Raw genomic sequence first — 15,473 nt, 5'->3', positions numbered from 1 at the left:
TCATCACATTTATTGAGGCATATGGTTCTTAGTCCAAATCGCTAACTTTCTTTTTTCTTCTTCGTCAAATTCATACGCAAGTTGTTAGAAGCGTATGCAGCTAAATAATGGTTAATTACAGAGAGATTTGTAAAGGTTAAAGTTAACTTTAACCATTTATCCACGATGAAAGTTAACCGCAGTTAACGATAATTCATGTTTACCCTAGTATCATCATAGAAAGATAATGGAATAGAAGCTAATTTTTTCTTCTCCCTACACAAAATTGTCAATTTGAAAGATATGCCTTTATACAATAATACGACTTGGCATGCATAATTTTATATTTTAATTATTTGACTCTCATTTCATATTATCATCATAATAATCTTTACGAGACTCCACGAATAAAGACAATAGAATTAAAAGGAGAAATAAAAATGGAGTAAGTGTTGTGAGAAACGAAAAAATCCTTTCAAGTTTCAATTGTATGTAAACTTGTTATTCATGGGAAAATAATTATTTTGTTTAGGTCGCTTTTCGTCGGAGATCTCCCTGATTCTCGAGCTAGTCTTCTCTTGCTCTCCATACTCTAGATTGGGTAGGGTCCTCACTTCGCCAATGAAACTCCAAGCCAGGTCGAGACCTATTAGATAAAAGCACCAAATCGCACTTTGCCTTGTTCTATTATGCGCACAACTACTTAGCTCTCAACAATATTTATTTCAAATATATTAAAATTTCTCAAAATTCTAAAACTATCGATTTTGATTAAATCCGAGCAACTTAAGCTTGATGGTTTCATGAACTATACAGTACTGACGAACTCGGTTAAATTCTAGAAAACCTTGTCCATTGTTAGACAAATCTCAATAGTATACTCTGACGACGACGACGAAAATAAGGCTCAAGTAATGTTTTAAATGAAAAAAAAAATGTGAAACTAACAACATTTCTCCTTAAATTAAATTACGAAATTAGTTTAGAGGATATTTATGAGATTAAAGTTCAAAATTCGTAGAAGATGCAATTTCTTCGAACGTATATTATTTAATGTTACCGCTTTTGTATATTTGTAACATAGCATTATACATGATACAAAGGGCAAAAAAAATTATTCACAATTTTTTTTTATGGGCTTAGCATTCCATGCGAACATTGGTGGCCACAGATCGAGCCCAAAACTTGATTTGGGCCTTCATATCTTCGGAAGATCTACTCAAGGCCCAATTGGGAGATGGAGATACACAGCTTTGGATCGTCCAAGCCTCGGAGAGATAAGGCCTTCTAAGCTTATTTTGACCCATCTCTAAATCGCCGTATTCTTTCTTTTGGTTGAGCCCAGGAAGAATGTTATACACTTTTGGGCTTAACAAGTGCTCTTTGTCGAACGAAAAGCCCAAGTCCTTGAATCCTTGCACTTCTTCGATTTCAAGCTCACTCGCGCTTTTTCTCAAAGTCTTGCTATTCAGATATCTTCGTCTCATTTCTTTTGACCCATCTGTGCTTGTTTTTGTTGCAATACCACCCTTCGAATGTGCGTTTCTTGGTGGCCTATACCTTAAATTGCCCTGTAATTCATTTATTCGTTTCAGTAACAATACTAATAATGATAAGCAAATCAGCACCAAAAGAAAAAAAATTAAAAAAAAATTATCGACATATATAAATAAGGTGACATATTGATTATTAGGTTTTCTTTTGAACTCATCCCATCATATTTGTTTGTATCATTAGTTGTTGACTCATTCTTCTTGAATTACACAGGTTAATAAGAATCAATAAAAACCTAAAAAAACGAACACATGCTATATAATTCAGTGTTTAAATTTAAACATGATCATTAAAATTATAAAATTATATATTTCAATTTGTAAATATGTTTAAAGTTGTTTATGTATTGGATTTCATGAAAATAAATAAAAAAAATCAAAATGCTCCACTTTTTCTTTTAGAGATTAATCAAATGAGATCAGACATTTTCCCGGTATTTGAATTTCTCATTTCTGAATTTTAAACAGTTTTCAAGAGTCCTTGTTTTTTTTTTTTTTTATCATCTAATAATTCGCTTAATGAAAGTGGACTCTATTTCCATTAATTTCAAAACTTCTTTATAATTTATTTTCTTTAATATAAAAAAAAAACAATAATTTGATTGCTCAGGGAGAGAGAGAGAGAGAGAGAGAGAGAGAGAGAGAGAGAGAGAGAGAGAGACCTTATGATTTTGCCTAGGAGGCAAGACTTGTCGATGATCATGAATATCCATCCCAGCAATATCAACGTCCCTCATCGAACTAGGCAGAGTCTGAGTCCTCGTCAGCATTTTATTGCTCTTCGTTTCCTTGTCCAACAAGTCATCCTCTTCTTCTCTTTTCCTTTCTTCTTCTAATATTGCTTGTTCCACCATAACCCCAAGATTCTCCGGCAGAGACGGCGCTCTGACCAAACTACTCCGCCGAGGCGACTCGTTCTTTTTCTCGTTCTCAATAATCTTATTATTAATATTAACAATAATATTGTTATCGATTTTTGTCGAAGAAGAAGAAGAAGACGAAGACGAAGGACAAGGATCGGAAAAGCAACGAGTCATGAAACCCTTGTTGTTATTGGCTGGTTTTGGAGTGATCATCAACAAGTTTCCGAAGAACCAACACTCCTCTAACAGATCATCAATCGCCTCCATTACAAATATTTATTATTATTATAATCGTTACGAAGAAGAAGAAGAAGATATATAGCAAATTATAAACGGAGGGACATTACAGAAGCTGTACCAAACTGGCTTGACAGAGAGAGAAAAATTGGAAAAACCATGTGCGTATTTTACATGAAAATTAATGGTTTGATTTTCAGCCCGGAATGAAATATAACAACCACCGAAAAATAAATAAATAAAAATATTATTATTATTGAATTTGAGGGGAGAGCTAGAATTTATAACTGCTGATTATGCGGATGACAGAGTCATGCCAGCAAGCACTCCATGTGGAATCCACTTTTTGTTTACGTAACAAATATATATATTTATTTTAAATGTATAAATTTATTGAAAGTTGATTAAATTTTGGCTTGCATATCGTATATAACAGACTTTGAACGGTATTTTTAATTTTAGGAAGTGATTTTGTTCACATAAACCAACTGAAAGAAAGAAAGTAAAAACAAACATGTTGTTTTTGGTCAAATTGATTTTCTGCTCTCGGTAATATCGAATAGAAAAATTGATTCAATTACTACCATTTCATAATTTTTTTCTCATTTCTTACCAAAATGATAATTTGGACAAAAAGACTAATGAGTCCAATGTACAAATATAATTTGCCATTTCTTTATTTATTTATTTTTCTTTCTTTATCTCATTTTTTTCTCTCAGTCGTTTCCACCCCCACTTTTTTATGTGAAACCACGCACACAAATCTCATGCTCTTTCACAATCCACTTCATCCCTCCAAATGGCATCCAATTTCTCTGCTCCTCCTCGGAGCTCCACCAATGGCATCCCAAATGCCAATCCTCTGTTGAACCTTAACCCATATCATAAAGCAAAAAAAAAATCTTCCGCCAACGCGATCAAGACAATCTCAACATTCCCTTCCCTCTTCCAGATCTTCGCCGATCCATCGCCGACAGAATCCACCATCGCCAAAGAGCCTTCAGATCTTCGGTGAAACTTCTCTCTTGCTAAATCCGGCCTCAAGAAGTCCTTTCTACAGCGAGAATTGGCGAATCTCCGTGATTCCTATCGGATTTCTGATAGAATCGCCGAGGTCGCGAGTCCAAACCCTAACTCGAACCATGGATGCGAAGGGACTCGATGACATGTGTCGGACTGGACGTCGTCGCAAAACTGGGCGGGCATGAATCATATAAGGGTAATTGTTGACAACTATGTAAATAATTGTTATGAATTGTAGATATAGATGTCTACAATTTATATCATTTGTTGACATAGTTGTTACAATACCCGTCAATTGTTGACATCTATGAATAAATAGTTCTCTGTTTGTTGACAATAGTTGTCAACAATTGATGGCAATTTTTGAAATCTAAAGTCAACAAATAACGAACTTCGTTAAAAAATCTTTATACATACCCAGACCAAACCGAACATTTAAACAACTTATAAAAATGACAGATGTTGTTACATTGAAGTTGGCGTTTTGGTTCAGGCAACTCTTCTGTTTCTAGTGCTGTCTTTGGCATGGCACAGAACGTCTTTCGCCCCTTTGTGCCAGGACTCGACGTGGCCTTCCTGACATCTTTTTGTCTATATGTGTCCTGATGTGTGTCATCTGTCCTGGTGTCCACTTTCAGGACATTCTCCTTTGTTGTCTCTTATAAAAAGAGAATGGTTTACCCTAGGTAGGGTTACACACTTTACACGCCGAAATCATCCTTTCAAGAGAAAAGAGTGTGTGGGTCTTTATGTGAGGTTTTGATTGTTATCGGTAAAGAAAAATCTTACATTTTATTGTTGTTGTTGTTGTTGTTGTTGTTGTTGTTGTTGTTGTTGTAATGAAGTGAAACACTGGGAGAGTGTAAGTGTGAAAAGTGAGGGGAGCTCAAATCTAGGGGGAGCCTAGGTTAGTAACTTCATAGAAATAGATTGGATTTAGGAATAGTGGAAGGTGATCATCCATTGTATTCTCGTCTGTACTCATTCTATTATCTAGTGGAGGTATTCTTTTCACTGGGATTCAAATCCCCCAGAGTAGGTAGTTGAGGCCGAACTGGGTTACCACTCCTGGTGTTCTTACTTGCTTTGATTATTTGTGATATGTTCTTCTTTTAGTTGTTCCTAAAAACATCTAACTAGACAGGTTAAACAGTAGATCTAGACTTTCATTTGGTATCAGAGCAGGCACCTTAAGCTACTGGGTGTGGTTCTCTTGATCCTACTAATTTCTTTCCAGATATGGACACGTTCAGGGAAGGTGGCTCGATTTCTCGGGCTCCCCTGCTCGATGGTCAAAACTACGCATATTGGATGGCCAAGATGGGCGCTTTTATAAGGTCCATCGATCACAAGACCTGGAAGCCCATAATTACCGGGTGGGAAGCGCCCAAGAAGGATCTGGAAGATTGTTTGTAAAGAAAGCAGAGATTGAGTGGAGTCCCATAGAAGATGAAGTTGCTCTCTCAAATTCCAAAGCTCTCAATGCTATCTATAATGGCGTTGATAGAAATGTGTTCAGATTGATTAATACTTGTGAGAGTGCCAAGGAGGCTTGGGATATTCTTGAGACAGCTTTTGAAGGGACTGATAAAGTAAAAAAAATTCTCGATTACAGCTTGTTACCACCAAGTTTGAGAACATGAGAATGCATGAGCATGAAATCATCAATGAGTTCTATGTGAGAGTTAGAGATCTTTCTAATGAATCTCACTCTCTCGGGGAACCCATGTCAGATGCCAAGCTTGTCAAGAAAATCTTGAGATCTCTTCCTGAGAGGTTCAAGATCAAGGTGACCACGATTGATGAAGTTCATGACACATCTGCAATGAAAGTGGACGAACTCATTGGGTCCCTACTCACCTACGAGATGTCATTCTCAGGGTCCTCGGAGAAGAAATCAAGGGGCATTGCTCTTAAATCCTCTACCCTCGAATCTTCGTGTCCTTAAGCTGAGACATCTTCAAAATCTTACGAGGAATATTTGGCCTTGCTGGTCAAGAACTATGGGAAGCTTATGAAAAAGTTTGAGAAAAGATCCTCTAACTTCCCAGGGCAATCAACTGCCCCCTTCAACTGAGATAAGACCCCCTAGGGGTATAAACCTGGAACTTCCAACAGAAAGAGAAGAGAAGATCAGGGAAGCCCTCATGTGTTTAGAGGAAAAGGCATACAATGCAGAGAGTGTGAATGCTTTGGTCACATCCAAGTTGAGTGCCCAAACTATCTAAGACGACAGCAGAAGAACAACAATTCCACGCTTAGTGATGAAGAAAGCGAATCTGGCAGTGATAACAGAGAAGCTTGATGCGATAACTTTCTTGCCTTCACAGCAGGAAGTTCTATCCATGAGGAGAATCCATCAGAGGAGAATAAAGGGAAAGTTGCCATGGCTCTTTCTGAGTGCTCAAATGATTTTCAGTCAACTGGAAGTGGGGAACTAAGTGACGAATTTCTTCTACATGCCTATGAAGTCATCATGTCTCAGATAGAATCACTTGAAAGTGTCAAGTCTTGCTCTGGAGGAGTGGAGGAAGAATTAAGTGATGAGGTCTTATTGGAGGCTTACAAGACTCTATTTGTCAAATGGGCAGACGAGTCCAACGCCTTTCTCAAGCAAAAATTGAAGATAGAAAAATTGGAATGTCAGCGTGCCAGCTTGCTTGAGGAGATTGAAGAACTGAAGAAAGACTCTCCTAAGATGCTGAATAGAAGAATTGAATCACTCCTGGGTGAGAAATCTCATCTGGTCGAGGTCATTGGGAGTTTGAAAAACCAAATCTCAAAACTAAATGCTGACCTTGGAAATATGACCAAGTCTGTTCACATGTTAAACTCAAGAACCTCTAACCTTAATGAAATTCTGAAGATTGGCTAGCCCTCTTCTAGTCATAGAGGTTTGGGGTATCACTCTGGTTCCTCCCCTACTCAGAAAACAATTTTTGTATCCCTTTCCCAGGTACCGGTTGTCAATGTGCGAAAAGTATCTCCAACATCTCTAAAGACTTCAAGTCATGGACTACCAAAGTCAGCTCCTAAACCTGACTGGAGATGTCATTTTTGTGGAAAATTGGGACATATTCGCTCGTTCTGCTATTCTCTGTATGGCAGATTCCTATAACGGAAAAACATCGATCAGAATGTTCTCTTTGCCTAGAGCAGATTTCCCAAGTTGAAGGTGGACTTAAGGGAACGATTTGAGAAGCAGCCCTTTCAACCTTCAGCTCATCGAGTGTGGAGGATGAAGCAAGATCATAGAGCTCTTGTTGATTACACCTCTCTCAAGACCACTGCCAGAGAGGACTGGTATTTTGACAGTGGTTGTTCAAGATACGTGACAGGAGACGGCTCATTTCTCGACAACATAACGAGCTGCTCTAAGGGAGATGTCACCTTTGGTGGAGGTTCTACATGTACTGTGGTTGGAAAAGGAAAACTAAATGTTTCTGGTCTTCCAGTCCTTGACAAAATCCTTCTTGTTAACGGCCTCAGAGCTAATCAGATCAGTATTAGTCAGTTGTGCGATCAAGAATCAACGCTCACGTTCACAAAAAACGACTGCTCTGACTCGCGAGGATAACTCAATATACATGAAGGGACTGAGATCCGCTGACAACTGCTACTTGTGGATTGCTCCTTCAACTCCTCCTTCTATGTGTCTAGCTAGCAAAACAGATATCACTGATCTCTGGCACAAGACACTCGGGCACTTGAATCTGAGGAGTCTAGGGAATCTTGTGTCCAAAGAGGCTGTTCGAGGCCTACCTAAGCTCAAGATCAAAGAAGAACGAGTATGTGAACAATGCCAAGTTGGAAAACAGGTTCGTTCGTCTCACAAGAAAGTTGACTTTCTACCACTTCTCGTGTTTTGGAACTCCTACACATGGACCTCATGGGTCCCATACAAGTGGAAAGTCTTGGTGGCAGAAGATACATCCTTGTAGTTGTTGATGACTACTCACGATACACCTGGGTTGAGTTTCTCAGAGAAAATTCTGATGCTTTTGACGCGTTCTATACTATGAGTTTGAGGCTGCAGCGAGAGAAAGATAACTCTTCCGGAAAGATTGTGAAGATTTGTAGTGACCACAGTAGAGTCACTACAAAGTTCGAGAACAACAAATTTCGTGAGTCCTGCAATTCCCAGGGAATCATGCATGAGTTCTCAGCCCCAATCACTCCTCGGTAGAATGGCATTGTGGAAATGAAAAACAGAACCATTCAAGAAATGGCCAGAGTTATGCTTCATGCTAAGTCTCTACCCTATCGCTTCTGGGCAGAAGCGGTCAACACTGCTTGCCATATTCACAACCGTGTGTCTATTCGTCCCGGCATGTCCTGCACCAGCTATGAAATTTGGCGGGGGAGGAAACCCAATGTTAAGTATTTTCACATCTTTGGCAGTACATGTTTTGTCCTCGCTGACAGGGAACCTAGGAAGAAGTGGGATGCCAAAAGTGATGAAGCCATCTTTCTAGGATATACATCTAGCGGAGCTTCGTTCAGAGTCTTCAACAAGAGGACTCAGTGTGTTATGGAATCAAGAAATGTGGTGGTGGATGATGAAGACCGGGTATCTGAGGAAGATAAAGTCTGTAACTCCCCTGATATTCAAATTAGTGTCCCAGAGGATGTCTCAGACATTGATGATGCTTCCGCTGTCTCAGAAGAAAGGACTACATCGGACTCTATTGTGAAGAAAGTTTCAAGTAGAGTTAAGAAGAATCATCCTGTAGAAGCTGTCATCGGCAACCTACACGAAGGAGTTGTCACAAGGAGAAAGGAACCAGTGAACTACAAAGAGATGATAAATAATGCGTGCTTCACATCCAGGATTGAACCAAAAGATGTCACTGAAGCTGTCAGTGACGAGTTCTGGATGCTTACTATGCAGGAAGAACTGGTCTAGTTCGAGAGGAACGAAGTCTGGAAACTGGTACCTAGACCACATGAGGTAAATGTTATTGGTACTAAATGGATCTTCAAGAACAACTCTGATCCCCTAGGCGATGTCATAAGGAACAAAGCTAGATTGGTTGCTCAGTATGAACGTCTGGCAGAATACCTCACTCAGAAGGGGTATGTCAGGGGTGTAAAGGATCAATCTCTATTCATCAAACGATTTGGTTCAGATACAATTTGGAGGGATGTCCCAGCTCATGGTGGACAACTTTGTGGATCAAATGTAATCTGAGTTTGAGATGAGTATGGTTGGAGAGTTATCATACTTTCTGGGATTTCAGATCAAGAAATTTGACGAAGGCATTTTCTTATCCCAGAGCAAGTATGTCAATGAACTTGTAAAGAAATTTGGTCTAGAGTCTGGGAAACCGAAGAGGACTCATGCGTCTGCCACAGTCAAACTCTCCAAAGAAGATGGAGCTGAGCCTGTCAACACCAAACTGTACAGAAGCATGATCGGGAGCCTCCTCTACTTGACAGCAAGCAAACCAGACATTTCCTATTCAGTGGGTGTGTGCGCTAGATTTCAAGCTCAACCCACCACAACACATTTGAGTTGTGTCAAAAGGATTATCAAATACATCCATGACACCACTGACTATGGTATTCTCTACTCCTTTGACACCAACTCTTGTCTTATTGGGTATTCTGATGCAGACATTGGAGGTAATTCTGATGATAGAAAAAGCACCTCAGGGGGTTGCTTCTTTCTTGGAAATAACCTGATCTCCTGGTTTAGCAAGAAGCAGAATTGTATCTCCTTCTCAACTGCTGAGGCCGAGTATATAGCAGCTGGCGTATCATGCACTGAACTTGTCTATCTAAAATCTATGATAGAAGAGTATAATGTCCCTCAGGAGGTTGTAACCTTGTATTGTGACAACACAAGTGCTATCAACATTGTCAAGAACCATGTGCAACACAACAAGACCAAACACATTGAGATCAGGCACCACTACATCAGAGACCTGGTAAATTACAAAATCCTGTCTCTGGAACATGTAAGCACAGAGAATCAGCTAGCTGACATCTTCACCAAGCCTCTGGATATGATGAAATTTGAGAAGCTGTGTTATGCATTGAGGGTTTATATCCCTGATTTGTAGCAATTAATGGACCGATCAAGACATTGTTGGGCTTTTGTCATGGTAAATAGAAGGCCCATTTGGGGGGATCTGTGCTGAATTATCAAAACGCTGCGTTCAGATGGTTAAGTGCGAAGCTCACTGTGACGGTTTATTTCCCGAGAAAGGTCACGAATCTCTCAACTGTCCTTATTAATCTCTCTGAATATTTTCGTGTCAGCAGTTACATTTCAAATTCTCTTCCTTTCCTCTGCTATCGCTCACTTCAGCATAGCAATTTGAGTGAGTTCGTAAAAATGGTGCGTACTAGGACATGAAAAGATTCCATAAAAAAGGTTGCTAAAGGAAGTACTGGGAAGAAACAAATGTCTGGCTTAAAGAAGATCATTTTTTAGGTCAATCGTCATGGAGTGAAAATCATAAAAGGAAAGTCAAGCAGGGTCAATGATCCGGCCGGAGATCCCTCCTCAACGACTAAATCGCTAAATCTTCGTGAAAATCTGGCTCCTTTCCCTCAGGTAAAATCTACTGTTCTCCCCCGCTCTTACACACTTCCTAGGGATGGTCCTCGCGACATGCAATAGGATATCGCTTCTGGGCCTGGTGCTGCTGAGAAAGAAGCGGTCTCGACCGCGACTGACGCTATGCTGAATCTTGGAAAGCCTGACAAGGTTAATGTCAGAAACATCTCTTCTGACAACCCTAGATCGTTCCAGGGTGAGAAAGAGTTCGACAACCCGACTTTGACAGAGATGACCAGGGAACTAAAGGGCAGGGTCCCTGATGAGGCTGATGAGGCTTTGGGTGCCACATCGTGGATCACTCCAGAAGAATTTGAGAGAGTCATGAGCACTGGTCTCCCTCCCGAGCGTGAAGAAGATTCGGCTCATGTGCCTTCCAAAAAGGGGAAAGAAAAGCGTTGAAGAAGAAGGGAAAGAAGCAGATGAAGTCTAAGAAAAGAAAGAAGGAACATGAGCCAGTGATCAACAATAAAGACCCTGACGAAGACGGCCAAGAGGAGGACGTCGCTGATCATGTCACAATTATCATTGAAGAAGAATAGCTTGTAGAAGAAATGCCCTATGGAAAGAAGAAGAATAAGTGGAGGCAAGAAGTCCCAGATGTCCCCATCAATGAGATTTCCTTTCACACGATACAGAATGCCAGCCGATGGAAGTATGTCATTCTTCGCAGCATTGCCCCAGAGCATGTGTTGTCTGATGAGGCCCTTACATATACAGATATTGTAGATCTCCTCCAGGGTGTAGGGATGCTCTCTTCAGTGACTTCTGTGGGCTCTTACCATGCCTAACTTGTGAGAGAGTTCATTGTGAACTTGCATGATCAAATTGATGATGCCACTTCTCCTAACTTTCAGAAGGTATTTGTCAGAAACAAGTGCATCGAGTTCTCTCCTAAAGTGATTCATGAGTTTATGGGGTCTTAAGCTCCTGCTGTTGAAGATCAAATGCCTACCAGAACCGGGTTAATCAAAGAACTCTCTGGTGGTAAGGATGAGAAAGGGTGGCCCGAGACTGGTTTGTATCGTGCGTCTCTCCTCAGTTCCAAGTACTCCATTCTTCATAAGATCGGGGTCAAAAATTGGATTCCTTCAGCTCGCTCTATAGGAGTCTCTCTTGCTCTTGCCCAGTTTCTGTACATGATTGGCACTGGAAAGTCATTGGATTTTAGGAAGTTCTTCTATTCCCAGATTATCAAGCATGCAGGTTCTGAGGCCATCAAGCTCCCTATCGCCTATCCTGCAATGATCACGGGTATTCTTCTTTGTCAGCATGTTGATCTGCTTTCCCCAGAGAAACTGAAGGCTTGTAGCTCTGCACCCAGGAAAATTACTGTCAACTACAAGCTCTTTCAAAAGCATAATGTTGCTGACATACAGAAGTCGCCCCCTTCCAGCCTCCCTCATGCCAAGTTTTTCTCATCTTACGCTCCGGTTGATCCTCCCATGTCCGCTGACATTCGGAAACTGCTCGGTCTCTCTGTGATGGATGAGATCAAGCATATGGAGATGCTGATTACAACTTCTCAGGAGTGCAAGAAGGATTTAGAGGAAGCTCTCGCTAAAATGCTGTTTGTGTTAGGAATTCTTGCCCACGAGAAGATACTTTTGTAAATTCTAGTTGAAATTATTAATAAAATAAAGTTTGACATTTATTATCTATTTGAATTGAAAGCGTTATTTCTTATTTAATGATATTTATTAAACATTCATTATTCCATAGCCTCCGTATCTAACTGAGTCACGTGCTGGGCACCTGAGTTCGGGTGGTGTGCTAAAACATGGTCGATGACTGATATACGCCTGAAAAACTATATCTAAAGTCATATATGTTGAACACATAGGTGAAGGCTGATCACTATGTGGGAACATTCTACACTTGTGGTAAGTGTATGACTTGGACAGGTCTTGGTGTAGATGTGTCGTTTACGGACCGTTACGACACACTAACCGAGGCCACTATGATGGTCACAGTGAGACTTGATCTAAATCCTGAAGTGATCATGGACACTGGATCATGTTACTGAGCTCTTTGACTCATTCGCTAAAAGGCTATCCATGCTAATCACAGCTTATGTCTTGGGAGTCTCTCAGAGCATGATTCGAGTGGGAAGTGATTTACAGATACGGAATCCAGCCTTCCTGAAAGAAGGTTAATGTTCTCTCACCTGAGGGTTGATTCCAGAACCGATAGATTGCGCGCACTTTCGAAGTAAGTAACGTTCGAAAGAATCTTTCGCTAGGGAAGCAACAATGCTTAGGGCTGATATGTATCAAGGGAAGTATAACGGAATAAATTGACTTCTCTCGATACGGGTTGAACCTGGAGGATCTTGATCACAAACTGACTATATCAGTGGACACTCGTCACGATGAGTAAATATAATTCTAGTATAAAAGAGAGTTCAGTCTTGGCTTACAAAGTGGAGTATTTGACCAAGATTAAACGAATCGATGGAAAAAGAGAAATGACTATTTCGTCTTTTTCATCGGATTTGTTAAGCTTCTATTACTAGGTCCATAGTCCCCGATTCGGCTCTGATAAAGGCGGATAAGAACTTTCGTATAATAATGTTTATCATTATTCATCTCACTTGCTGTAATTATGATTGACATCATTAATTCTGGAAAACGGGTATTCGCAGAATTAAATAAATATTTATGGTAGAATTGTTTATTTATTGTTTGATCAAGTAAATAAACAATTATTGATTATTTGTCTTTTATTGGACCAAGTAAATAAATGATTAATTGGGTTTTAAGCAATTGGGCCTTGCACACATGAAAAATTCGAAATAGGGTTTATGGCACTAGGATTTGCGCAAATCTCCTTGGCCGTGTGCCATCAAGTTCGAAAATTTCGAAATTTGTATTTACCAATATTTTCTCTTTAGTTGTTTAAATAAAGGAGAGAGAATAATATAAGATATTGTCATATATTCTCTCCTTATTTAAAGGAAAGTATTTAGGAGAATATATTTAAATGGAAATAATATATTCTCCTTCATTATCTCACTAAATAAAATATTCTCTATTTAAATAGAGAATAATATCCCATATATATTGATCTGATGGATGCGAGAAAAAGTAGGATTCACTTGTTGAGATCCAATGGCCTAGATTTAATCCACTAGTGTGAACACAATAAAAGGAAATAAAATATTCTGGAAGGTTCCATGAATATCTCATTTTACTACTATAAATAGGGGTTCATGAGAAGGCAAAAATAAGCAATTAATTTGAGAAAAATTCGTGCATTCTATCTTTCCTTGGCCGTGCACTTCTGCTTCTCTTCCCCTCGGAAATTTGTTTCCATTCTTAGTAAAATAAGAGCGAGATCTCGAAACACCTAGTTTTGTGATCTAGTGAGATAAAGACTGTGCCCACACATCTTTCTTATTCGTCTCGGAGATTACGTTTCGGAAGACTAAGGTGTCATTCTCGAGTCCTTCATCAAGACGACGCAAGAAGTACGCGATTGGTTTAGGAGCGTTCTGTAGCTGAACCGAAAATCAATGTAAGTATTCGTTTACTCTTATATCGGTTGCTTGACATATATGCTCTCGTATAAATTTAATTAACATAAATCTAGATCTTGTCATATAATCAATGAATTTATTAGCTCATGATTAGCGTAATTAATTATTTTTCCGCATTAATATGGTTATATGGGGGAATCATCCCCAACAAGTGGTATCAGAGCTAGTCGATTTACTTAATTAATTGATTCGTTCATGTGATTAAATTTAATATGGTTTGAATGAATTTATATTTTGATATGAAGTTCATGCAATTCAATATATGATTATGTGAATTGTGATTTATGGTTGATCGTAGAATTTTTTATTCTCGCTTTTCTAGTTTTTTGTACACCCGAAATTCAAAGGGTGTACTATTATTATTATTATTATTATTATTATTATTATTGTTGTTGTTGTTGTAATCCGACGAGCGACGTTCTTGATCACGACGATCGGCGAGAGACGAGACAGACACACAACGAAGAAGCATGACGGACGAAGAAAGCCTCAACGACTACGCCACAAGAAAACTTGTCACAAAATTTTGTGACAAGTCTCGGCCGTCCTCTTCGTGCCGGGCCACGCCCTCGTGGCGGCGGCGGTCTGGTGCAGCCTCAAGTCTAATCTTGACCTAGGTCAAGATTAGAAGATTCGTCCGGGCCTCAGCCCGGAAACCCTAGTGGGCCCACGGGCCCACTCTTAAAAAAAAATTAGAAAAGATTAAATAATTTGATATTGATTTATTTTTCTAAAGGACATTAGAATGGACCCAATTGAATCCATGGGCCAATATGATTGGGCTCATCTTGATTTACTTTATAGAATCAAATAGGAAACGATCAACACAAATCAAACCATGCTTGTATGCTATAACTTAGATCATGTATCGTATGTTAATGGTTGTCATGGGCTTTCATTCATTAAAATTGTCTAATTGGATTAGGATAGTTAATTAATGAATGAGTTGAACGGATCGGAGAGCTTTGTCACCAAGCCGATAAGAGGCTAACCTGAGAGGTACTTAAGAAGACCTAGTGTCTCACCTTCTCTACTGAGAGCTTTTCCGTGAAGGAATACTATTAGGATAATCAAGACTAGAATGTCACATTTTTTTTAATCGCTATGCTATATCGAAACTTATTGTTTTTAAGGGTAGCTTAGAATCACTCGAGGTTTTAATATGATTTAGTAAACACGAGTGTATCACCTAGATTAAAGTTAATGCTAGAAAATTAAAATACTAAAAGTATATTGAGTCTTAGGCCTCCAACATTGACACAACACCCTGAGGATGAAAGATCCACTCGTGACCGGCGATTTTCTAAACATGGTGGTCAAATCCATTTGAAGGGCTTTTCTGATTCCAATACCAAGGTTGTGTCCCTGACGATAGGTGGGAGGGTTGATCTCTGCGTGTACTAGTTACGCTAGTGCGTATGGGCTAGATTTCTTTCACTGAAATATTGGGTCGACTCATGCATGAATCAACCGGTGGTTGCTCATGTGGCCAACGATTCCTATTAAAATGGTAGTTAGTGAGCATAGTTATGAAGGTACATGTACTATGATTGTTCACTAATCTGAGATGGTTCTCATTTTCACTAGGTGCACTCCGTTACGTCACCAGAGTGAAACGGACTGTGACTATTAGTCGAATTACCTTGGAATATAAAAACTTGGTCTTTTAAATCTTTAGTATTTTTCCCCGTGCTTATGCATTATGTTTTTTATTT

The 15,473-nt window shown here is 39.4% G+C and overlaps 1 protein-coding gene across 1 annotated transcript; it reads right to left on the bottom strand.

Annotated features, from left to right (window-relative positions):
• Nucleotides 1-1,000: 1,000 nt before the first annotated feature.
• LOC149401104 (serine/arginine repetitive matrix protein) lies at nucleotides 1,001-2,897 on the bottom strand. The gene is made up of 2 exons (XM_089612887.1): nucleotides 2,195-2,897; nucleotides 1,001-1,550 (listed from the first exon to the last, which is right to left on the bottom strand). The coding sequence occupies exons 1-2, from the start codon at nucleotides 2,660-2,662 to the stop codon at nucleotides 1,119-1,121; spliced, it is 900 nt and encodes a 299-aa protein (XP_089469013.1). The 5' UTR covers nucleotides 2,663-2,897; the 3' UTR covers nucleotides 1,001-1,118.
• Between the last annotated feature and the right edge of the window lie 12,576 nt (nucleotides 2,898-15,473).

The sequence above is a fragment of the Urtica dioica genome, chromosome 4, assembly GCF_054948205.1.
Source record: "Urtica dioica subsp. dioica isolate 48M chromosome 4, U.dioica_male_clone48M_v1_H2, whole genome shotgun sequence".
Taxonomy (NCBI): domain Eukaryota; kingdom Viridiplantae; phylum Streptophyta; class Magnoliopsida; order Rosales; family Urticaceae; genus Urtica; species Urtica dioica.
Note: the sequence above shows the minus strand (reverse complement) of the source record. Positions and strands in the feature narration are given on the sequence as shown.